The following is a 26,333-nucleotide window of genomic DNA, read 5'->3' as shown; positions in this document are numbered from 1 at the left end:
TATCAAAATTTGTAGGATGCAGCTGAAACCATGCTATAGTTTGAATGGGATGAGTCTCTCCAAAAATTCATGTTTTGGAATGTAAACTTCAAGGTGATAGTATTAAGAAGTTTGGCCTTTGGGGAAGCATCTAGGTCATGAAAGGAATGGATTAATACTCTTATAAAAAAAGCTTCACAGAGCATTAAGCCTTTTTGCCCTTAAGCCTTCCATACGTGAGAACACAGTAACAAGGCTCCCTCTTGGAAGCAGAGAGAGCAGTCATTGCCTACCAAATTTGCCAGGGCCTTGATCTCAGACTTCCTAGACTCCAAGACTGTGAACAATAAATTTTTGTTGGTTTTCAATTACCCAGTCTAAGTTATTTTGTTATAGCAGCACAAGTGGACTGAGACAAACAGTGCTTAAGAGGAACATGTATAGCTTTAAACAATCACATTAGAGCAGAAAATTAACCTAAAATCAAGACCTAAAGAAGAGCAGATAAACCCAAAGAAAGTAGAAATAAGCCAATGAAGGAGAGAAATAAATAAAAATGAACATAAACTTAAAAATTAGAAAAACATAAAATAGAAAATTATTAATGTGAAGAGTTAATTCTTTGAAAAAATTAACAAATTAAATAAATCCATTATTCAGATAAGTCAACAAAAAGAGAGAAAGCAATTCATCAGTATAAAGCATGAGAAAGTATTATTTTTAGTGAACCTACAGACATTAAATGGCAATTAAATAATGTTTATGCCAAACAAAATAGACAAAATAGCAATATTCCTTGACAGAAACAAACACTGGAAATTACTAAGAAAAAAAAATTTAACTTGAATAACCCTATTCGTATTTAAAATACTGAATTTATGTTTAAAAACTGTCATGAAGAAACTCTAGTCTAAGATGTCTTCATTAGTAAATTCTATCATATATTTAAGGAAGAAATAACAATTGTACACAAATACTTCCAGAAATATAAGGAAGAAAACTTCCTGTTATGGACTGAATGTTTGCATCCTGACAAATTCATATGTTGAAACCCTAAGGCCTAATGTGATGATATCATGGGGCCTTTTGAAAGTAATTAGATATAGATGAGTTCGTGTACATAGGATACTCATGATGGTATTATAAGAAAAGAAGAGCATTTTCTCCTCCCTCTGTCTTATCTTTCTCTTCCTCTATAATTTCCTCTTTTACTCTCTTCCTCCATCCCTTTCTTCCTTGTCTGTTTGTCTTTCTTTGACCATAAGGGGAGAATAGTGCAAGAAGGCAGCCATTTGCAAGCCAGAAGGAAGGCCCTCGCCAGGACCTGACCATGACAGCTCCCTGACTTTGAACTTCTTGGTGTCTAGAACTTAGTGTCATTATTTAAGAAATCCAGTTTATGGTATTTTGTTATAACAGCAGCCCAAACTAAGATACATCTCAGCTCATTTTTAAAGATAGTTGATAACAAAACTAACAATACCACTGATACCAAAAACAGACTAATGCATTATTCAAAAACTATGAATCAATATTCTTCATAAATGTGCATACAAAATCCCTTGACAACATATTGGTAAACCAAATCCAATGCTATATCTTGACCTAGTAGGACATATCTCAGAAATACAAAATTGATTTAACATTAGAACATCAGTCATTATCATTTATATTAGTAGAATGGAGGAGAAAAAGTATAATCTTTTCAACAAATGCAGAAAAAATATTTACCAAGATCTCACACTCATTCATGATAAAAACTCTTAGCAAGCTAAGAATAGAAAAAATATTTCTAAATCAATAAAAGATAACTATAAAAAATTGATACTATCACCATATTTTGTGGTGAAATATTGAACACTTTTTTTCTAAGAGCAGCAACAAAGTAAAGCTTGCTGTAACCCCTTTAATTCAGCACTGTACTAAAGATTCTAGCCATTATAATAAGGCAAAACCCAAAACATAAAATTAGTATAAAGTTTACAAAGGAATGGGTAAAATTGCTTCTATTTGTTGTTAGCATGATTCTTTGCATAAAATTCTAGGGATGCAAAATAACTACTAAATTAGTAAGTAAGTTAGGCACGATTGCAGGAGTCAAAATTAGTTTAGAAAAAATTTTAAGTGTTAGAAGCAATCAACTGGAAATGAACTGCAAATGGCTCCAGTTACAAGAGAACTCCCAAAAATCTTAAGGGCAAATTTAACAAAAGATATACTCTTACACTGAAAACTATGTAAGACTCTAAGAAAAATTAAGAAAGACCTAAGTACACAGAGAAACAAATCATTTCATGGAATGGAATAGTTAATATTAATATGATGTCAATTCTCTCAAATTGATCTATAAATTCAACAAAATCTAGCAAGATTTTTTGCAGAAATTTAAAAGGTGTTTCTAAAATTTGTAAGAAAATGAAAGCAACCTAGAATAGCCTTTTTAAAATTAAAAACAAAGTTGAAGGAGTTTTTCCTTCAACTATAAAGTTTTAGAAATCAAGATAGAGTTGGAGTGCTGAAAAGAAAGACAGATTGCTCAATGACTTGAAGTAGAGAAACCAGAAATACACTCATACACATTTATTCAATTGAATTTTGATAAAGGTTCTTATTCAGTGCAATGGAAGAACCATTTGTCCTTTCAACAAATGGTTATAAAACAACTCAATGTCCATAGGAAAGAAATGAGCACATCCTTCACCTTACACCAACACAAAAATTAATTTGAAATGGATCCTAGGCATAATAGCACAAAACTCCTGCCAAAGGATCCAAGATGGCAACTAGGGTGCAGAAGCAGATAGTGTGAGCTCCATGAATCAAAAATTTTGCTGGGACACTGGAGCTACACTTGGCAGATATAAAGAACCAAAGAGAATCAAAACTTCGACACCCTGAATCCATAGCCCATAGAAAGCTTCTCCATGCCACATTACACTGAGAAAAAACGAGGGCTGCTGTGCACAAACCTCATCTCCTGAGCCAGTGAGCAACATTCAAAGTCAAATGACAGTGCAAAATTGAAAAACACCCAGGACACCATCACAACATGCTGACAGCAGGAGGCTGGTTGACGGATCACTGAAATTGCCCCAGAGAAAGGCAGTGAGGCAAAGAAACAAGCCCCCAGTAAACCAACACAGTGAAAACCCAACTCCAAAGCAGGACAGCTGGTGGGCTACAGAGCTGATCTTGGGAACCTGAGGACAACATACAAATTTATACTGCCACACCTCACTGAGAAAGAAGCTGACCAAGCAGCTGCCTGTGAAAGACAGAAGGAAAAAAACCACAAAACACTACTCAACCACCTGGCGAGACTACAACAGAGCTTCAGCTTAAATATCAACACCAGCACTGGAGGGTGGAGGAGTAACACCAGAATTTAAACTAAGACTGAAATTCTGTTGTTCCTGAGCCTAGAATTTTTGTTTGTTTGTCTGTTCTGTTTCTTCTTTATTTGTGTTTGTTTGTTCATCTCTCTACGTAGATTTCTTTGGGATTTTTTTTGTTAGTTTTACTATTGTGAATTAGCAAATACTAATTTACACCCAGACCAGGGACAGAAATAACACACATACACTTAGCTACAAACCCAATACAGACATAAAACAAAATTAAACCAAGGGAAAGAAAACAGGTCACTGAAACCACCAACTAGATGATCAAGAACATAGTTACACAGTACTAAGTGGGGCAATGGGAAGATGATAAAAGGATGGAAACCAGTCTCCTCCCAAAATAATTTAATACAGGATTCAGAGGGAAATGAAGAAAATGGATACCCAGTTCCTGACTCCAACAAAACAAAGAAAATGATGCCAAGGAATGCAATGATGATCAAAGAACACACTCAAAGAAGAAATCCTGCAAGTAATCACTGAGAATTTCATGGAGATGTTACTAGACATCTTAACCAAAATGTACAACAGACACTTAAGAAATGTCAAGACACTAAAAATAAAGAATATGAGAAAACACAGAAACAAATAAATGAACTCATAGGAGCCCTAAATAAACACCAAAGTGAAACAAAGAACACTAGAAATAAAGAGATAAATGAATTAAAGATGAAAATAGACAATGTTAAAGATGTGACTCATGATATGGAAAACCTCAGAAAAAAGAATGAAACAGAAATACAAAACACAATGGAAGGCCATTCCAGCAGACTAGAACAAGAGGAAGACAGAATCTCAGAACTTAAAGAGAAAATGAAATTAAAGGAAAAATGGAAGACCTATTAGTCAAACAACTCAAGACCTGCAAAAGGAATATGCAAGAACTCACCAACTCCATCAAAAGACCAAACCTGAGAATCATGTGCATTGACAAAGGAGAAGAGGTGCAAGCAAAAGGGATTCATAATATATTCAACAAAATAATAAGAGAAAAATTTCCAAATCTAGAGAAAGCTATGCCCATTCAGGTACAGGAAGCCAAGACACCAAACAGATTTAACCAAAATAGAACTACCCCACAACATATTATCAATAAAATAACAAGCATGTGGAGAAAAGAGAAAGAATATTGAAGGCTGTTAGAGAGAAAAAAAAAACATACAAAGGAAACCCATCAAAATCACAGCAGATTTCTTAATGGAAACTTTAAAAGCAAGAAGAACATGGAGTGAGGTATTCCGGAGACTGAATGAAAACAACTTCAACCCTAGGATACTCTACCCAGAAAAACTATCATTTAAAATAGATGGAGCAATAAAAGTCTTCCACAATAAGCAGAAACTAAAACAATATATGACCACCAAGCCACCACTACAAAAGATTCTTCAAGGAATTTGGCACACAGAAAATGAAAGCAAACAAAACTGTGAGAGGACAAGCAACACCGAACACAGGAGAAAAAACAAGAAATCAGAGAGTAACATTGATTCAGTTGCACACAATCAAACCCTTAAACAACAAAAAAAGCTAAATGACAGGAATTAACACATACTTATCAATATTAACATTGAATGTTAATGGACTTAACTCCTCCATCAAAAGACAACATTTGGCAAACTGGATTAAAAAGGAAGATTCAACAATCTGTTGTTTACAGGAGACCCATCTCATTGACAGAAACAAGCACTGACTTAGGGTGAAAGAAGAAGATTTACCAAGCCAATTGTCCCTGAAAACAGGCAAGAGTAGCAATACTTATCTCAGATAAAGTAAACTTCAAACTTACATTGATCAAATGAGATAAAGAAGGACATACCATACTAATAAAAGGGGAAATACAACAAAAGAAAATAACAAATACCAACCTATATGCACTCAACGTCAGTGCACCCAATTTCATCAAACATACTTTGAAGGACCTAAAAGCATAAATAGACTCCAATGCAGTGGTAGTGGGAGACTTTAATACCCCCCTATCATCAATATATAGGTCATACAAACAAAAAACTCAATAAAGAAATTCTAGAACTAAATCACACTATAGATCAAATGGACCTAGCTGATGTGTATAGAATATTTCATCCAACTTCTGCACAATATACATTCTTCTCAGCAGCCTATAGAATTTCTCCAAAACTGATCATATCTTAGGGCAAAAAGCAAGCCTCAGTGAATATAAGAAAATAGAAATAATCCCATGCATTCTATGTGATCACAATGCATTAAAAGTAGAACTCAACAACAAAAACAACAGCAAAAAATATGCAAACAATTGGAAGCTGAACAGCACATTGCTCAATGATCAGTGGGTCATTGATGAAATAAAAGAGAAAATTAAAATGTTCCTGGAAGTTAATGAAAATGAAAACATGACTTACCAGAACCTATGGGACACAGCAAAGGCAGTCCTGAGAGGAAAGTTTATAGCCATGACTGCATATATTAAAAGGACAGAAAGATCTCAAATAAATGACCTAATGCTACATCTCAAACTTCTAGAAAAACAAGAACAAGCAAATCCCAAAACAAGCAGGAGAGAAATAATTAAAATAAGGGCTGAAATTAATGAAATAGAAACAAAACAAAAAGCTGGCTCTTTGAAAAAATAAGATTGACAGAATTCTGGCAAACCTGACTAAAATAAGGAGAGAAAAAACCCAAATCAGTAAATTCAGAAATGCAAAAGGAAGATAACAACAAACACCACAAAATCCAGGGAATCATCAAAGACTACTTTGAGAACATGTATTCCAATAACTTTGAAAATCTTGAAGTAATGGACAAATTTCTGGATACTTATGATCATCCAAAATTGAACCAAGAGGATATTAATCACCTGAATAGATCTATAAAACAAAATGAAATTGAAGCAGCAATAAAGTCTCCCAAAAAAGAAAAGTCCAGGACCTGATGGATTTTCTGCTGAATTCTATCAGACCTTTAAAGAAGAACTAATACCAACTCTAACTGTTCTATAAAATAGAAAGGGAAGGAACATTGCCTAGTTTGTTTTATGAAGCCAGTATTATACTCATCCCAAAACCAGACAAAGACACCTCCAAAAAGAAGAGGTATAGGCCAATCTCCTTAATGAACACTGAAGCAAAAATCCTCAATAAAGTAATGGCAGACCAAATCCATCAACATATCAGGAAGATCATTCAGCATGACCAAGTTGGCTTTATCCCAGGGATGAAGGGGTGGTTCAACATGTGCAGATCTATAAATGTAATACAGAACATTAATAGAAGCAAAGACAAAAACCACCTGATCATCTCAATAGATGCAGAAAAAGCCTTTGATAAGATCCAACACCACTTCATGATAAAAGCTCTAAGAAAACTAGGAATAGAAGGAATGTACCCCAACATTGTAAAGGCTATATATGAAAAACCTATAGCCAACATCATACTTAATGGAGAAAAACTAAAACCATTTCTCCTAAATCAGGAATGAGACAAGGGTGCCCACTAATCCCACTCCTATTCAACATAGTCCTGGAATTCCTAGCCAGAGCATTAGGAAAGAAGAAAAAATAAAAGGAATACAAATAGGAAGAAAAACTGTCATAATATTCCTATTTGCAGAGGACATGATCCTATATCTTAAAGACCAAAAAAACTCTGCCCCAAAACTCCTAGACATCATAAACAGCTATAGCAAGGTGGCTGGATACAAAATCAACTTATAAAATTCATTAGCTTTTCTGTACACCAACAACGAACTAATTGAGAAAGAATATATGGAAACAATTCCATTTACAATAGCCTCAAAAAAATCAAATATCTAGAAGTAAACTTAACAAAGGCTGTGAATGATCTCTACAAGAGGAACTACAAACCCCTGAAGAAAAAGTTAGAGGAATACTACAGATGGTGGAAAAATCTCCCGTTCTCATGGATTGGTAGAATCAACATAGTAAAAATGGCTATACTACCAAAAGAAATCTATGTTTAATGCAATTCCCATCAAAATCCCAATGACATTCATCACAGAGATTGAAAAATCTACCTTAAAGTTCATTTGGAAACACAAGAGACTGTGAATAGCCAAGGGAATACTCAGCAAAAATAGCAATGCTGGAGGTGTCACAATACCCAACTTCAAACTATATTACAAAGCCATAGCAATAAAAAGAGCATGGTACTGGCACAAAAACAGATATGAAAACAGTGGAACAGAACAGAGGACCTGGATATGAATCCATACAACTATACCCACCATATTTTTGACAAAGGCACTAAAGACATACGATGGAGAAAAAGACAGCCTCTTCAACAAATGTTGCTGGGAAAAGTAGTTAGCTGCCTGCAAAAAACTGAAACTAGATCCATGTTTGTCACCCTGTACTGGTATCAACTCAAAATGAATCAAAGACCTTAATATCAGACCTGAAACTCTGATGTTAGTACAGAAAAAAGCAGGGAATACTCTGGAAGCAATAGGTATAGGCAAGGACTTCCTCAATAGAACCCCAGCAGCTCAGCAACTAAGAGAAAGGATGGACAAATGGGACTACATAAAATTAAAAAGCTTTTGCACAACAAAAGAAATGGTCTCTAAACTGAAGAGAGGACTCACAGAGTGGGAGAAAACATTTGTCAGCTATACATTAGACATGGGACTGATAACCAGAATATACAGGGAGCTCAAAAAACTAAACTCTTCCAGAATCAATGAATAATGAAGAAATGGGCAATTGAACTAAACAGAACTTTTTCAAAAGAAATTCAAATGGCCAAAAACACATGAAGAAATGCTCACCATCTTTGGCTATAAAGGAAATGCAAATCAAAACCACACTAAAATTCCACCTCACCCCTGTTAGAATAGCTATCATCAAGAACACCACCAATACAAAATGTTGGCGAGAATTTGGGGAAAATGGAACCTTCATACACTGCTGGTGGGAATGCAAACTAGTGCAACCACTCTGGAAAACAATATGGAGGCTTCTTAAAAAACTAAACATTGCCATATGATCCAGCAATCCCACTCCTGTGGATATACCTAAAGGAATGCAACACAGGTTACTCCAGAGGCACCTGCACACCCATGTTTATTGCAGTGCTATTCACAATAGCCAAGTTATGGAAACAACCAAGATGCCCCACTACTGATGAACAGATTAAGAAAATGTGGTATTTATACACAATTGAATTTTACTCAGCCATGAATAAGAATGAAATCTTATCATTCGCAAGTAAATGGATGGAACTCAAGAACATCATCCTGAGCGAGGTTAGCCAGGCTCAGAAGACCAAAAATCTTATGTTCTCCCTCATATGTCGACTTTAGGTCTAGGGCAAAGGCAGTAAGTTTTTGGACTTGGGTCACACGCTAAGGGGAGAGCACATATGGGAGGAATGGGGATAGGTAGGAAACCCAAAACTTGAAGGTGTTTGATGTCCCCACCGCAGAGGAGGTAATTCAGTAACCTTAAATCAACAGAGGTCAATTTGGGAAGGTGACCAGGAATTAGTGAATAGGTCAGGTAGAGATGAATCAGTTCGGGTTGTAATACACTTGTGCATGGAAGCAATGCTAGGAATCTCTTTGTATAGCTATCTTTATCTCAACTAACGAAAATGCCATGTCTTTCTTATTATTGCTTATGTCTTTTCTTCAACATAATTTGAGAAAAGGGCAGAACAGGTTCTGCGTGGAAGTGAAGGGTGGTGGGGGAAAGAAGGAAGAGGTGTGGGACAGGGGGTAGAAATGACCCAAACAATGTATGCACATATGAATAAATGAATAAGTAAAAAAAATGTTCAACAAAAAGTACAAAAATCCTTGTGGAAAACTTTAGGAGTTAATTTTGCTAGCTTGAGTTAATTTCTTAGAAAGCAAAAAGTGTGAATCATAAAAGACAATTATTTGAGGAACTGGACTTTAAAAAATAAAATTATTTTCTCTTTAAAATATATTATTAAGAAAACAAACCTGTTAGAACACCACCACCAACAAATGTTGGTGAGGATGTGGTGAAAAGGAATCCTCATACACTGCTGGTGGGAATGCAAGCTAGTGCAACCACTTTGGAAAACACTATGGAGGCTTCCTAAAAGACTAAACATAGATCTGCCATATGATCCAGCAATACCACTCCTAGGATATACTCAGAGGAATGAGACTCAGGTTATTACAAAGGCACCTGCACACCCATGTTTATTGCAGCACTATTCATAATAGCAAGCTATGGAAACAGCCATGATGCCCCACCACCAATGAACGGATTAAGAAAATGTGGTATTTATACACAGTGGAATTTTATTCAATGACAAAAAAGAATGCAATTTTGTCATTTGCAAGTAAATGGATGGAACTGGAGAACATCATCTTAAGCAAAGTTAGTCAGGTTCAGAAGGCCAAAAATCACATGTTCTCCCCCATGTGCAGATTATAGACCCAAAAGAAATGCAGAAATACTATTGGACATGGATCACACACTAAGGGGGGACTGTGTCTGGGAGGAATAGGAAAGGGGAAGGAAACCAAAAACTTGAACGTGGTTGATGTGCTCACTGTAGAGGAGCAAATGTAGTAATCTTAAACTGGCAGAGGCCACTATGGGAAGGGGACCAGGAAGTATTGAAGAGGCCCGGTAGAGATAAGCCAATTTGGGTTGTAATATACACATGCATGGAAGCAACATAAGGAACTCCCTGTACAGCTATCCTTATCTCAAGCTAGAAAAAACAATATGTTTTTCTTCTTATTTCTTATGTTTTCTCTTCAACAAAATTGGAGGACAAGAGGGCAGAAGAGGTTCTGCTTGGAAGTGGGTGGGGGGAGGACGGGAGGTGGCTCAAATAACGTAAAACCAATAAAATTAAATTAAAGAAAGAAAACAAAAAGGAAGCTGGAGAATTGGAGACAATGTTTGTAAAATAAATGTGTGACAAAAGATTTGAATCAGAATATGTAAAGAGTCAGAATATATAAAACTACTTGCAAAAGTCAACAATTTGAACAGTTCCTCAATCATAAAAGAAGACACAAATGGTTCTTGAAAAGATGCTCAATATTAGCTGCTGGGGAAATGTAATTAAAAACCACAGTAAGTTACCATTTCACTTCTGCTAGAATAGCTAAGATGTAAAGAAATTACAGTATCAAGTGTTCATGAGAATTGACAGCAACTGGAATCTCATCCACTACTGGCGGGGATGTAAACTGGTGTAACCACGTTGGAAATCTTTTGGCAATTTATTAGGTTACATACCTACAAATATGGCCCAGGCATTCCCACTCCTACCTATTTATCAGAGAGATATGAATACAAAAAACCATGTACCTGAATACTCAGAGTAGCTTTGTTCACAATAGTCAGTGAGCGGAAATAGCCTAAATGTCTATTAACAGGTGAGTGAGTAGACAATATACTAGGTATCTCTACACGATCGAATGTTACACAGTAGTGAAAAGAACTAGCTACTAATGTGTGCAACAACATGAATGAGTCTCAAAAACATTACCCTGTGATGTCGGAAACAAGAGTAATACCATAGGATTCCGCTGACATAAAATGCAAGCTAGCCTATGGTAACGATAGTTCAGGGCTTGCCTGGGACCAGGGATGGAGTCAGGTCTGAACTGGAAAAGGGCACTAGTAGTCTTTTGGGGGAATGTTCCATATCTTTAATATGGTTATGGTTTCACAGGCATAAAAACTATCAAAGCCCATTAAATTGTACACTTTAAGTAGCAGTTTATTCGCTTCTTGTATGTAAGGAATGTATATATGTGTGTAAGTTATTCCTCCAAAAAAGAAGATAAGGATAAAAATAAAAAAGAAAATTCAATGAAATTTTGATAACATTGGTACAGTCATGTGAACAATCATTATGTCTAATTGACATAATTTCATTTTTCTTTATGGTTGACTAATACTCCATCATTATGTATACCACATTTTCTTTATCCATTCATCTGTTGATGAGCACCTAGTCTGCTTCCATAATTTGGCTATTGAGCATTGTGCTGCTATAAACATGGAGGTGTAAGTATCTCTGTCATGTGCTTTCTTGCATTCCTTTGGGTATATGGCCAGGAGTGATTTAGTGGGATCATGTGGAAGCTCTATTTTTAGTTTTTTGAAGAACCTCTAAATTGATTTCCATAGTAGCTGCACTAATTTACCTTCCCACCAACAGTGTATAAATGTTCATTTTTTTCCTTATGGAAAAGTTTTAAATTAGATTTTAGTTTCCTTTAGAGATATAAGACTATTCAGCAGTTCTATTTATTTTTGTGCCATTTTAGTAAGATTTGTTCTAGGACTCCATTACATCTAAAATTTCAAATTTATTAGCATCCATATGTTCACAATCCTTATTGTGTGGAGCTGAAATATTCCCCAAAGTCTCACAGGTTGAAGGTTTGGGCCCCAGCTTGTGGCACATTGGAAGTTGGAAACTTTAGGAAGTGAGGCTTAGCTGGAAAAGGTGGGTCCCTGGGGGCATGACTTTGAAGGGTATGTTTTATTCCTGGATCATCCTTGTGCACTCTCTCTCTCTCCATCTCTGCTTCTCCCTTTCCCTCCCTCTCCCACTTGCTCCTACTCTTTGTCTTCTCTCTCCTTTCTGGCTGCCATGAGTTCAATAGCTTTCCCCTACCATGGCCCTTCCTCCAAGTTTCAGCCTTGACACAGGCTTAAGAGCAACGGAGCCAGATGACCATGGACTGCAACCATGAGCCAAGATAAACCTTTCCTCTTTAAGTTGTTTTTCTCATGTATTTTGTCACAGTGACAGAAAGTTAACATAATAATATTCTCTTATTATCTTTTCGATATATATAAGATCATTATACTTTTAGTTTTGTTAACCACATTGTGAATTTGTTTTTCAATTTACTGATTTCTCTGTTTATCTTCTGTGATAAACTATTACATTTCTCTCTGCTCTCTTAGTATTTGATTTGCATATGGAAACATAGGATACTGATTTTTAGTCTTTTTTTCTCTTCTGATTTAGCCGCATCCCTCAAATTTAGATGTGTCATATATTTATTATTATGTAGTTCAGAGTTTTCTTTAGTTTTTGTTGTATTTTCTTTTTTGAAGCATAGATTTTTTTTCCAGGGCTTTGTGCTTGTGAGGAAGGCACTCTATTGCTTAAGCCAGGCCTCCAGCCCTTTTTCCTCTGGGTATGTTGGAGATAGGGTCTCACTTTTTGCCCAGGCTAGCCTACAGCACAGTCCTCCTACTTTATATTTCCTGCTGTAGCTGGGATGACAGATGTGTGCCACCATGCCCAGCTTTTTCTGTTGTGATGGGGTCTTGCAATTGTGTTTTGCCCTTGCTGTCCTGGTACCACAATCCTTCCAATCTCAGTCTCCCATATAGCAAGGATGATAGACTTGCACCACCACACCCAGTGTTGGTTGAGATGGAGTCTCATGAATGTTTTTGACCAGGTTGGCCTCAAACTGCAATCCTTGGAATCTCAGCCTTCCAAGTAACTAGGATTACAGGTGTGAGCCACTGGTGACTGACTTGACACATAGACTTTTAAAGGAGGTTTTTATTCCCCCTTAACTTTCTTAGGTTTTGTTATCTTTTTGTGTGATACTGGGGATTGAACTCAGGGTCTTGAACTTGCTACTCAGTTACTTTACCAGTTTAGTCAAGCTCCGGGTTCTTTTGTTTTTCAGATAGGGTATCCTGCAAACTTGGCCTGGGTTGGCCTCAACTGTGCTCCTCCTACCTCTGCCTCCCTTGTAGCTGGAATTAAGGTGTGCATCATCATGTCTGGCTTATTTTTGAGATAGGATCTTGCTAACTTCAAACTGTGATCCTCCTGCTTTGCTGGTGTTCCTTCCCTGGAGAATACACAACTTCGGGTTTGTCTCCTCACCACAGTGACACTGCAGCAAACTCTTCTCTGACGGTCAGCGGCTTTCTACCTACACTCTCATTCATCTTGTAGGACGCACTTGCAGAGAGGTGACTCACGCAAAATTCCTTTCCTTTCAGGATCTTGACCTCCTAAATTTTGGTTGCCCTGATTGTTCTCTGATGTCATCATGATGTGCCACAGGTGGAAGCAGAAATCAACTGCCTCTGTGCTCACACCGCAGTAGGAAGGATTTAATTATGTTATTAATTATGCTTAATTATGTATTATCAGAGCACAATGAAAACATGGTTTGTTTCTTATCACTCTTAAATTAAAAACTCAGCCCCTTTGCTTAGCTCAGAAGGTGCTGGGCTCTGCCTCTCTCCTACTTTTTCCTTGTTACCAGTCCCATGCATACTCCCTGTGCTCCAGCCACAGTGACCTTTCTGCTTGTGGGAACAGGTCAAGGCCACAGCCCTTGGGCCTCCTCACTGCTGCATCATCTGAAACACAGTCCCGTGTCAGCATGTCTGACTTCTCAGTCTATGTAACAGCAGCTTGGAAAGACCTTGTGGACCACCATTGTCTAAAGAAGCCCCTCTCAGGCATGCATTTCATAGAACAATGTGGTATTTCCTTCATATTATAGATCCTACATTGAAATTATGTCATTAATTTATTTTTTGTTTCCTTTTCTATTTTTAAAATAGAAACTCCAGGGCTATTGGAGTGGCTCAAGTGGTGGAGTTCCTGCCTCGCAAGTGTGAGGCCCTGAGTTCAAACCCAGTACTGCCCAAAATAAAAGAAACTACAAGGCTGGATGTCGTGGTTCACACCTGTAAGCCCAGCTATTTGGGAAATAGAGATTGGGAAGGTCTAGCTTTGACGCCAGCCTGGCAAAAAGTTATCAAGACCTCATCCCAATCAACAAGCCAGCTATGGGGAAGGCACTTGTAATCCCAGCTACATAGGAGGTATAGGTATGAGAATTGCAGTTCAGGCTAGCTGGGGCAAAAATGCAAGACCCTATCCAAAAAAGTAACTAAAGCAAAAAAGGGCTGGGGTCAGGGCTCAAGTGGTAGAGCATCAGCCTAGCAAGCTCTAGGCCCAGAGTTCCAATTCTAGTACCACCAAAAGCAAAAACAATAAAACAACTCCACAAGCAAGGCCTCTGTGCCTCACCTTCTAATCTTGTGCCCATATTGGCACAGGTGTTGATGATGTATACTCCAGGCCACTTTGGAAGGCAGAGATCAAGAGAAGGAGAGGAAGCTAACAAACACCTCGCCTAGGCCCCAGATCGCAGTTTATTATTGGCTCGATCCATTCGTTACTTCTGAAAATGTGCTGTAAGGAGTTCCTTATTTATCTAGAGGCCTAAATATTCCCTCCACAGGAGCACTCTGAATAGAGAAGTCCAGCCTCTCACTGCTGATTCTGTTTAACTTTTCTGGGTAACTATAATCTTATAAGTGCTCATTACATCCATCCAGGAAGGTAAACAGACCTGAAAATCAAGGCAAGTGTTCCCTGGGAGCAAACAGTTCCTAATCACAGTGATAATAAAGAGGAACTGATTGATCAACATGGAGTTTCTTATTTATTTGCATCACATTTAATATGTATTTCTCTTAATTTTCCCTTCTCATTTAAAAATTCTGGTAAGAACTGTAATTATCTAGGATTGAACATGTTTTAATCAGCAAAAATATATGCTTCAGGCGTGAATAGATTTGGAAAAATAAAGTCACACAGATGTTAATGCAGCATTAACCACTGAAGTAAATTTACATTTAAACTACCTCGAAAGGGTAGTCTTGCTGCTAACTTCAGGCAACTTCAGTGGCTTCTCCCTGAGTAGCCCTTGTGTTCACCAGTAGGCACAGAAAGAAGGGCAGTTTGGCTCTCTTTGCCTTCCTGCATAGAAATGTAAAACCTTGCTTGAATCCAGAAGGAGCCAGAAATATTTAACAAGGTGCAATGTGAGACCCAGAAGTGAACAGCAGCTTTCATGCCTGATGAGTGTGGGATCCACACTGAACGTGTGTGACTGCAGTCAGCCCTGCCAACTGCCACCCTTGTCCTTGTACCCTAAATGTGTGTGTGTGATGCTTCTGTATCTTTGCTCATGTGTTTCCTTCTGCCTGGAATTCCCCCTTGCTCCCTGAAAAGTGTCTTATCCCCTGTCAGGACCAAATCTAGCAACACATCCTCTGTGAAGTCTTCTCTTGAGCTCATGGTGCTCACCCCTTTGTATTGTGTGGTGTTTTGTTCAGTTCTTGATTAGAACATTGATTTCATTATATTGTCACCTTCCACTAATATGAGGTCTTATCTATCAATCATCTTTTTGTTCCCTTAGTGGTTTCTATTTATATCATGGAGTAGATACTTAGAAACATGTCTTAAATGAAAAGGCAGGGGATTAGGATATTTTTCCAGAATTTATTCAAAATTACTTATAAACAAAACTGGTCAACATCAAGCTCTAAATGCCAACTACCTAGTTTCAATTCTGGTTTTGCCATTTGCCAGCTGTGTGACATTGACAAAATTACTTAACTTTTCTGTGCCTTTGTTTCCTTACTTTTAAATAAGAATAGTAATCATCCACACCTCATAGGGTTGTTGAGAGTATTACGTAAAGTATCAGAACACTAACTGGCATAGCCTACTAGGTTCCAGGAACTGGAGCTACCAAGATGAGTTAGATGTGATTTCCTTTCCTAGGGAGTCTGGACAGGAAGCACCGCCTCCTGGTGGGGGGAGTCAAGGAGTGCTCCATATGGGAAGCGGCATTTTAGCTTAGATTTGAGGGATGTATGGGATGTGGTGTGTGGGATTGCTGGGAATGTGCGTTTTAGACAGATATAAGAAAAGACAAGATACATGCAGAGATGTGGCTGTGTGAAAGACAAGGGCATGTGGGAACAGCAGCTATGAAAGTAGCCTTGGCATAAATCTGAGGTGAAAGACAGATGGGACTGATGCTGAAGGATGCTGCAATCTGGCTACTCAACACTTGTGTCTACTACTTTGTTCCCTGCTTTTCCAGCCAGAGCCAGGAAATTGAAACCCAGGTTTTTCATCTGGTGAGGTCCTGTGGCAGGTGATGGGGTGTTTGGGAAAGGGCTTTTCATCTGGAATGAAAATGCACAGCCTGGCAGAGAGAAAGCTGCTTTGCCTTTTTGTTTCTTCCTGCCTGGAATTTAGGCCTGCCCTATTAAAGCAGAAGAATGAGGCCAACCACTAACGATGGTGCAAGGGGCTAATCCTGCAGGTAGGGGGTTCTTGGTGCCTTCTCAAAGCTGCACTGCCTCTGTCACCTTTCTCTGGACTTGTTTTTTGTTACAGCTATCAGATATGGCCAGGTTTCTTCTTGCTTAGGGTCAAATGCATCCCAAGAGCCCAATGCCTGGTCATAGAAGTTCCCAAATGCTCTACAGAGGACCTCTGACTTCAACATTTGAGAACTGAAAACTGTAGTATACTTTAGGGGTGAAAGAACAGCTTTGTAACCACACAAACCTTGGTTCAATTCCTACTTCAGCTAGTTTCTAGCTGTTCAGAAAACAGTTATCCTCAATCTGAGCCTTATCAATGACATTTATCTGAAACTGAATAAAATGTCTATTTTGCCCTATTTGACACTGGATGCTGGGGATGCTGAGGCAGCTTTGTATATACAAATGCAGAGATTTGTTATGTATATACTTCAGAACAGATTTGTATTTTTCTAGTAATTTATGCTTTTGGGGCTGAGATTAAGTTGTCACTTTTTTGCGTGTGGTGTTGGTGATGGAAACCAGGGCTTCAGGCATGCTAAGAAATTGCTCTGCCACTTCTTTTAGAACAACAATTCCAGTCAAAGCACTTTGGATGGAATCGACAAGGCCAAGAGCAGAGGATAGAGCTGTTGTCAGTATGCTGTCATAGCAAAATCAATTGTAAGCACAGATTCAGAAATAACTTCAAAACATCAAGTGGATTCTAATTGACACTTTTAGACCCCCTAAACATTCTGATGGTATGGATTTTGCAAATGTTTTTTAAGATTTTTATAATACTTTTATGACTAAATGTCTTAGAATGGGTTGCTTATTTTTTTCAGATACTATTAAGTTCTGTAGCATCTTGTGTTATTTTCAGGAATGCAAGCAGGAGTCCAGAAATAATGATGACAACAGCCAGGACAGGAGGAACACACGATTGAAAGTTCATTATTTCGTGTTAGCAATGTTGACAGTGTTTTAGAATCTGCTGATAACTCAAGCTAGTAGTAAGTTTAAGTGTAATTCCACTTCTTCTATGTCCACGTCCAAACTCTAACGTTACTCTCTGGGTACCATGGGAGAGGGGTAAGTAAGCTTAGGAAGGAGTGGTGTAATTTAAGACACAATGAAACAGGTCTGCTCCCAAACATTTAATTGCACTTTCTTATCTAGGGCACTTGAAAGTTCCATATCAGAGATGGTCTGTTCTGAATAATGAGCTCCTGTCTAATTCAAGTACTCTGGTGGAAGCACATCCCCTTCAATAACAGGCAAATGAGAGTAATCCACCATATTTAGGGACAACTGATCTCTCAGATTTACAAAACTGTTAACTGGTTGAATTAGGATTTGAACTTGAGTTTGTGTGACTGAAATCTGTACTTTCCCTCCTGCATTATACTGTATCTGCTCTCCTGCCCTGAACCTTCTGCCCCTCCACCTACACAGCTTGCAGGTAGGATCCTCAAGCTATAGCCTGCCTTCCAGGCAGCCTAAGAGGTTGTGAAAACTTTCTGCTTGTTTTCTAGGAGAGATGCTAGTCATTTTGAGGTCAAACCTGACATGGGACTCGCAATTCTTGGCTGGCAGAGGAGACACATTTAGAAGTACAGAAAGTTATTTATCAAGCATAATAAACCCTAGCACCTTAGAAATCACCAAGATGGAATAACAACTAGCCTTCATATCTACTTGAATCAAGCAATATGCAATCCAATCAGGAATATTCTAGAGTTTATTGATTTATCTGCCCCAGGAACATGGTAATTTCAGGATCTCTGGAACTGGTCCAGAGGGTCGCTTTTAGAATTGGGCACTTTTGCTTGAGGAACACATACTTGGGAAGAACTGTGAGAAACTGGAATGCTCACATCAAATAGCTCTAAATCAAGAGAAGCTATTGAGAACAGCCACGATTGATAGTTTCCTAATCTAGAATCCTGTAAGAATTCTAGGACAACATGGCTTCTGCCCAAGACCAAGAGTGTTTGAGCCACTGGCTCAGCAGCAGAGCCTCGGGATCCGTCAGAGGAGGGAAATGCACACGGACTGGTTTGTGGCCAATCACTTCACAGTTCCTTAGGCCCTTTTAGGGCCCCAGCACTTACCTCAGCATGCCAGATGGGGTTCACAGTGTTGCCTATGATCTTGGATCTTCTCTCCTGCCCATGGTGAGGGAGGGCAGGGAAGATGCTATGCTTTCCAGGCTGAATAGAGATCTTCAGATAAGGGTCTGGGTTGAAAAACATCCCTTTCTTCAAACCCATGGCCTGGAAATCTATAAAATAAGAGATATTCTAATTTAAATATGCTTTAGTGAGGTTAAATTCTATACCAGGCCTTGTACAAGGAGAGAAATCCATTCAATGTCGAAAAATTATTTCAATTTTTAGACTGTTTTCCACCTTATTACAAATATAGATTAATGTACCTACAGAACCTACTATATGGAAAATTTACTGGCATATATTAATCTGTGTTTTGGTGAGAAACCCTTGTAATAAATCAGTTCAACTGGCACTCTGGACACTGTACTTTTAAAGAGAGGACCTTTGATCCTTACTGCACTGGATTTCTCATGCTTCTCAGACAGGTTAGGATAAAGGTGCTGGGTGAGAGGCTGAGGATCAGCTCAGGAAACATGGGAGACACAGAGGGACGAAGTATGTCTTTGGAAATTTGATGGGTCCAATGTATAAAATTTTTCTGTAAGTTAGAGACCTAAGAAAAATAAGGTCTTTAATTTCACAATAAATATAGAACTCAGAAGTAAGGAGAAAAAGACGGTTAAAAGTGCAAAGAGCATGGACTATGAAGAAAAGAAAACAGAAAACATAGCCTCCATGGAATTGGGTGCCTATCACAGAGAAGAGTTTTGAGAAATCATGCTAATAGAAAGGGCAAGATGTTGAAAATTCAACTGTTTCATTTAATTGAAGTTGTCTGAGCATGTACAACTTCATGCTATACAAAGAGAGAGACAAGTGCAGTGGGTGGGGGGATCAAGTGACAAGACTGTGATAATTTGATAACCTGAAATCACTTTATATTTATTGAAGCATATTTTTGATGTCAAGGAATATAAGTGATTCTTAAACCATAGTATAAGTTATGGGGTGTTGAAATAAACTGTCACTGCTGTAAAACTATAGATGTTTTCATGCGCATTTACATGAAAGTTATTTTGAGTTGACTGAAAGTTATCTCTACAACAAAAGTGTTTTCTTGCATTATACCATATTGCCATGAGAAGTAAAATGCCAGAAAGTACAAACATCACAGAAATTTGCAAAGCTTAGATCATCTCATAGGAACATGTGCAGAAAAAAGTTAATGTGGCTCCTTCAACTTACTTGCCTTTAAAAAGTGTTATTTGGTTGGATCTTGCCTAGTGTCCAAGAACATGAATTTCAAGAGATTTCCAGCCTCTTCAGAGCTTATGTGAGTGGCTCACTCTGCCTTAACTGGGCAAACTATGTGGTTTATCATGGACACCTACTTTCCTCTTGGCAGTCTGAGATTTGGGTATGTGCTAAGCAGAAGTAAACCACATGAACAGCAGATCATTCCCCATAAAACCCACAAATGCTGAGCCTCTAATAGGCTTCCTTAGAAGACAGCATTTCATATGTGTTGTCACAACTCATGCTGGGAAAATGAACCTCTATCTTCATTCCAATGTCTGCTGTGACTATAGTTTAAAATGTTTGGTTAAAAATTGAGATTTGTCTAGGTGTTGGTTTCTTTTCATATGTTTTTCCTTCTTTTGGGAGACAGTTCCATGGGCTGCTGCTGGATGAAATGTTCAACAGATATCTGTTAAGTCCGTTTGGTCTATAGTGTCATTTATTTCTGAAATTGATTTTTTTGTCTGTACGACCTATCTATTGGTGAAAATAGAATATTGAAGTCACCATTATTATTATGTTTGGGTCAATCTGTGTTTGTAAGTCTGGTAGTGATGAATGAAATTGTTTGTGTCAACATTTGGTTCATATATGTTAACAATTGTTATTTCCTCCTAATGGATTATTTCCTTTATTAATATGTGGTGATCTTTTTTGCCTCTGCTGACTAATTTTGGTTTGAAGTCTGTTTTTTTTTTATCATATATGAGTATAGCTATTTCTGCCTACTTTCTAGGTCAATTTGCTTGGAAAATATTTTTCCATTCTTTTACCCTTCACCAGTGTTTGTCTTTGTCAGTGAGATGTGTGCCTTGTAGCTAGTAAAGGGTTGAGTCTTATTTTTTAATCTAACTTGCCATTCTGTGTCTTTTAATTAGAGATTTGAGACCAGTAACATTTAGTGTTATATGGGAAGGTGTGTAGCATTTCCTGTCATCATGCTGCTTTGCTTTTGATATTTGCTTCTTTCATAATCCTCATTTGCTAATCTACTCATCTAGTGTGATTTATTTTTCCTGTGTTTTCCCTGTTGCATTTACTTCCTCTTTCATGCATAGGATTCCTTTGCATATCAGCTGCAGTGCTGGTTTAAGAGTCATAAATTCTTTTAGTTTTTGTTAATATGGAAAGTTTTTATGTCTCCTTCATTTATGATGAATAACTTCACTGGATACATTAATTTAGGTTAACAGGTAAGTTCTGCCAGGGCTTGGAACATATTATCCCATGCCCTACTTGCTTTTGGAGTATCTGTTGGGAAATCTGCTGTTATTCTGATTGTTTTGCCTTTTTATGTCACTTCTGTCTTGCAGCTTTCAATATTCATTATCTATTCTGTATATTTAGTGTTTTAACTATGATATGTCTAATGGTGTTTCTTTTCTGGTCTTGCCTGTTGGCATTATAAAACATTCCTGTACCTGGATGTCCCTCTTGTTTTCAAGATTGGGAAAGTTTTCTACTATTATTTTACAATATGTTATCTATGCCTTTAGCTTGTACCTCTACTTTATCTTGTATACCTGTGATTTTTAGGTTTGGTCTTTTGATGGTGTCCTGTTGCATTTTCTTAGGTTTTTTTGTCTTTTCTGACTGAGCTAATTGCTCCATTTTATCTTCAATCCCTGCTACTCTATTTTTAACTTATTCCATCCTAATAGTGAGGCTTTGAATAGAGTTTTATAATTTGGGTTGTTGAGCTTTTCATTTTCAAACTTTTTTTTGGTAATTTTTAAATTAGGATATATTCATTATATGGGGGATTCATAGTGACAATTCTGATTAGGCTTATTTTGTACATTAGTTACATCAATCCCATTGTCTTTACCCCTCAACCCCTTCCCCACCCCACTAAAAGCAATTCTAAGAGGTTTCTTTGTTCTATTTCATATAGGTGTATGAAGTCCATCAATCATATACCCTCACCTTAATCTCCTTTATTCACTCCCCCTCCCACTGTACCTATTTAACAGTCCTATCTTTCAGCATTAATATTTAAGTTGATGTTCAAAGGGGTTTTTCAATGTATGCCCACTGTGGGTATACTTTACTTTGGTCCATTCAGCCCCTTCTATTACTTTCCCTTACCCCTTTATCTCCCACTCCCTATTTTTCAACAGCTTTCAATACACACCCTATATCCTTTACCTTCACAGGTGCTATGTTTTACAGTATTACAGATGCTCTTTCATTTTCTTTTCCTTTACCACTATCCCCAAGTTCCACAGAACAGTTCACTATTATAAACATGTTGATGGAAGCAGAGAGTAAAATGATGTAGCCATGTTCCAAAGAGTGCTGGCAGCTTCTAAAGTTGAAATGAAGCAGGAAATGAATTTCACCTGCAGTCCCCAGAAGCAACTAGCCTTGCTGACATCTTTATTTTAATTTTTCACTGTTCATTATGGATTTCTGACCTCCCAGATATAGAGGCAAATGTACTGCTTTAAGCCACTAAATTTGTGGTAATTTATTATAGTCATGATAGGAGGAAGTAAGTATATATAATTGACTTTCTAAGTTTTTATCATTGCCAGATTCAAGATCCCTTATCATCTTTTCTCATCTTAGATCTTTCACTTAATATGTCTGGGTGGTTTCCTGTATTTTAATTGAGGGTACAAGCATATGGTAAGCACTTTATTTCTCTTTTAATACATATCTGACAAGAAGAATAATTCTTTTTACTTTAAGTTTATATTCTTCAACTTCTTTCAGATCAAAGTTTCTGCTATTTCTCCATGAAAAGTTCATTTAGTTCTGATATTTAGCTAGTTGCTATTGCTTTTGCACTCAGAACTGACCAGTGTGTAGTTGAGTTTTTGATACTTTGTAGGCTTTTCTTAGTTATAGATTGGTGCTCTATTGTCTTTCCTTGAGACATGAAATTTATTTTGGTATTTTCTTCAGTATTTACTGTTTTCATAGAAAGACATAAGGAATTAAACACGTACTTATATCCAACTACTGAAAATTATACTTCCATGACTATTCCAGGCTTGCTTCTTTAACTAACAACTTTATATCTTCAGTAACATTCCATTTCTGGGAATTGTTATCTTAGAATACATGAAAAAAAATGATACAACAAGCCAACCATTATCACTTTATCAAGTAAGTCTGTTGGGTAAAGGGAGTATTAATTCCTCTGGAAAGCATATGAGCTCATGCCTACATGGCAGAGGCAAAATGGGGACCAAGGGATAGAGACTTTGTCTCTTCCTCTATCCTGTCCAGTTACTCTGCATAGCATCCCTCCTGGGGTTCAGGACATCCCTGAACTTTGTTCAGTGACAATTCCTCTTGGTTTCTGACATGTATTTGTGAGTTTTTCTTTGTTACCTTGTTTTTGAAGGTTGGGACTGAGAATTGTTATTTCTTAAGTACTTCAACAGGAATAGGAGAATGGTCAATCAGGAGTCATTGGCTTTTGTCCTGGCAATAAAAAATTATTGAGTGTCCTCTTCTCCTTTCTTTTCCCCCAATCTAAACAGACACATGTGAATGTTCTCAATGCATCTTTAGAGCTGCATTTGCTCTACTTCTACTTGAAAAGCCCCAGTTGGCTGTCTGTCTCTCAAGGAGGCTCATGTGCTTCATGTCTGTGATCTCTGATCACTGGCATTAATGGCCTGTAGCATTTGTTGCTTTGACAAGCTAAGATCACTGTTTTCAAACTGTGCTCAACTGGAGTCCTTGGGGTTCATGCTTTTGTATCCTCCTGAAAATCACTTTGGTGAAATGGGATATATGAAATCCTGAGTTCTATGTATCTCTTTAGCTACAAAAGCTCAGTGCTTCTTTTAAACTTATAATTTTGAAATATTTTTGGATTTACAGAAGAGTTCCAAAGATAATACAAAGATTTTCTATAATCCTTTTGCATAGTTTGACCAATTGTTTCCATATTATAGAACCATACTATACCCACAAAACTAAAAAGTTAACTTACTCTTAAGTATTAACTAAAATGCTATCAGCTAAATTGACAAACTTTGTTTGTGTTCCCCTGATTTTTTCCATAATGTGCTTTTTTTGAGCAGCTCCAGTTGAATCTGTTTTCACCAAGATGACTACACCAGAGGTTTTGCTTAGAGAGAGTTGGATGGCTGCTTCTCTCCCTAGGCTTCCTCCCGCCTCCCCTTTGTAAACTCTCAATTACTGTTGTTTGGCCCTGAAGGATAAACAGAGGAGTAGATTCCCTTCCCACAATCCCAAAGCATTTTCTTATTTATTGTTTACTGAATTTTCCATTATCTCCATTAATTCAAGTGGGATTGGGCAGATTTCTTTTTATTTTTGCTTTGTAGGTGGGAAAATTGAGACATAGAAAGGTTGAGTAAATTGTAATTTGTAGGTTGGAGCTGAGTGGAAGCAGGCTTCTACTCTTGACTGACATTCTTATCCTCTCCACAAGGCCTCAAGCTGAACAACACATACCTGAGAGAGAAAAGCTGATCAGCCTCCGACTTCCTTGCCCTTGGACAGTTTCCTCAGAGCCAATGCTTTTAAAAATCTGCAAGAAGAAGGAAAATCGGAGACAAGCAAAACATGCATTGAAATGAATACTCTACACTCCAACACAAACTCACTTAATCACAGTTATTTCTCTAGCTATAGGCAATGAAGAGAGCAATGTTGTGATTTCATTGGACAACTATTGATTAAAATAAGCTTCTTAGCAGCCCAGTGTCTTTTCCCAGTAATGGAGAATCTGCTAGTGGGAGTGAGGGGTACTTTTTAGATAAATGGCAATCAGCAGACATAATTACTATAATGTTATAGGCCCTGCTTATAACAAACAAATGCCTCTTTGGATTCAAATTTACAAGAAGTATTCATTAAGGCAGGGCGTAAGGCAGAAGAATGATGGGTCAATAGATATTTACTGCTGTAATTAATGTTGTATCTCCACTTATTATTTAGGGATTTCCAGGAGATGATTAGGGAGGAGCTGAACATGGCATTAAGAAGCAACTATAAGGTTTCTCTTACGTAATTAACTGTCTTCCTGGGAAGTTTTAGAACATAATTGTTACATGGGTTATCTACAGTCATGTAGCTATTTGAAGGCCAGGTTGCTGTCATTTTCCATTGTTGCTCAACACATGTTAACTGATCAATCAAAACATCTCAGAGTATGTGTCTCCATTCTCTCCTAGAAAAATTTTATTCAGAAATGATTTTGAATGTATTTGTCCCAAAGCAGAATGACTTTGCCAGTTATCTTTGGATGCATTGTATGCTTGTAGAAAATAAAATTTAAAAATATGACTATTAAGCAAATTCATAGTGTCTACTTTTTAGAAAATAATCAGTGCTAAAGAAGGGAAAATTGGAACTTTCAATAATCTGTTGTTCAAAGCCCTTTTGCTTATTCATTGTGCAGATTACTCTTTCTTACTTCTCTAGTATTCTTGATGCTGTAGGAGTTGTGATTGGATGCTCCCTTAGAATTGGACGTTCCCACCAACTGCTTGGATGTCATTGGGAATTACAGCTCCAGCTCAAAGGATTATTTAGACTGCTTCCTCCTACTGAAGCAGGTGCCCTTGGTGAGCTTGTGAGCCTGGCTGCAGCTTGTGAGCAAATCTTGTTGGGCTCAAGTTGAAGTGCATATCAGGCAAGCTGAGCTGCTCAATAGAGGGAACCACTGTGAGAGACATATGAATGTGAATTGGCATCCAGTCAGAGAAGAGCTCAGCAAACTTTGACACAGAATTATGTCTTTTAGAGTTTTGTGTTAGTTAATTTTGTATAGCTGTGACCAAGTACCTAACAGAAACAACATAAAGAGGGGAAAGACTTATTCTGGTTCATGGTTTCAGAGGGCTCAGTCCATGCTTGCTTGGCCTTGGGCGCATGGACAGAACATCATGGCAGCAAGAACATATGATTGAAGGCTATTTACTTCACGGCAGACAGGAAGCAGAGAAAAAATATAGGAAGAGGCCTGAGCAAAATACAGCTCCCAAACTAGGCCCCACCTCCTACTTTTAACCACCTTCCAATAATGCTATCACATTATAAATCTATAAAGATATTACTTCATTGATTAAGCCAGAGCTTTTGGGATCTAATCACCTCCCTAAAGTCCATCAGCAGGCAACCAAGCCTCCAGTATATGAGGTTATGGGAGACATTTCATTTTCAAATGATAACAAGTTTCATTTGATAATTAAGAATCAGAGTAAGTCATAGCTGAGTGGGCACTCAGGACACTGGCTGGTTCCATAGCATAGCTTTCTTCACCTTGGAGAACCCATTTGTGTTTGCTCTTCCCATCAATTGACTGACAGAGAAATGATCAACAAACACTCAACGTTACATTCTTAGGCTGGACCACTCGTAACTGTGTGAGTAGTCAGTCACCAAGGCCTTAAAAGTTCATGTTGTAGACTTTTCTCAGTTTTCAAACTTCTGCCTGGGTAA

General features: G+C 37.6%; 1 protein-coding gene across 14 annotated transcripts in view; it reads right to left on the bottom strand.

The window, feature by feature from the left end:
* The window catches only part of Hecw1 (HECT, C2 and WW domain containing E3 ubiquitin protein ligase 1), a 419,560-nt gene that overhangs the window by 143,592 nt on the left and 249,635 nt on the right, over positions 1-26,333 (bottom strand). For all 14 annotated transcript variants that reach the window (XM_074065380.1, XM_074065387.1, XM_074065388.1 and 11 more), the window contains 2 exons: positions 24,342-24,417; positions 18,603-18,772 (listed from right to left, as the gene is read on the bottom strand). In XM_074065380.1, the coding sequence (XP_073921481.1) occupies positions 18,603-18,772; positions 24,342-24,417 (246 nt within the window). The remainder of the gene's footprint in view (positions 1-18,602; positions 18,773-24,341; positions 24,418-26,333) is intronic.

This window comes from Castor canadensis, chromosome 2 (assembly GCF_047511655.1).
Source record: "Castor canadensis chromosome 2, mCasCan1.hap1v2, whole genome shotgun sequence".
NCBI classification, from domain to species: Eukaryota; Metazoa; Chordata; class Mammalia; order Rodentia; family Castoridae; genus Castor; species Castor canadensis.
The sequence above is the reverse complement of the archived record's forward strand: the minus strand, read 5'-3'. Positions and strand labels throughout refer to the sequence as shown.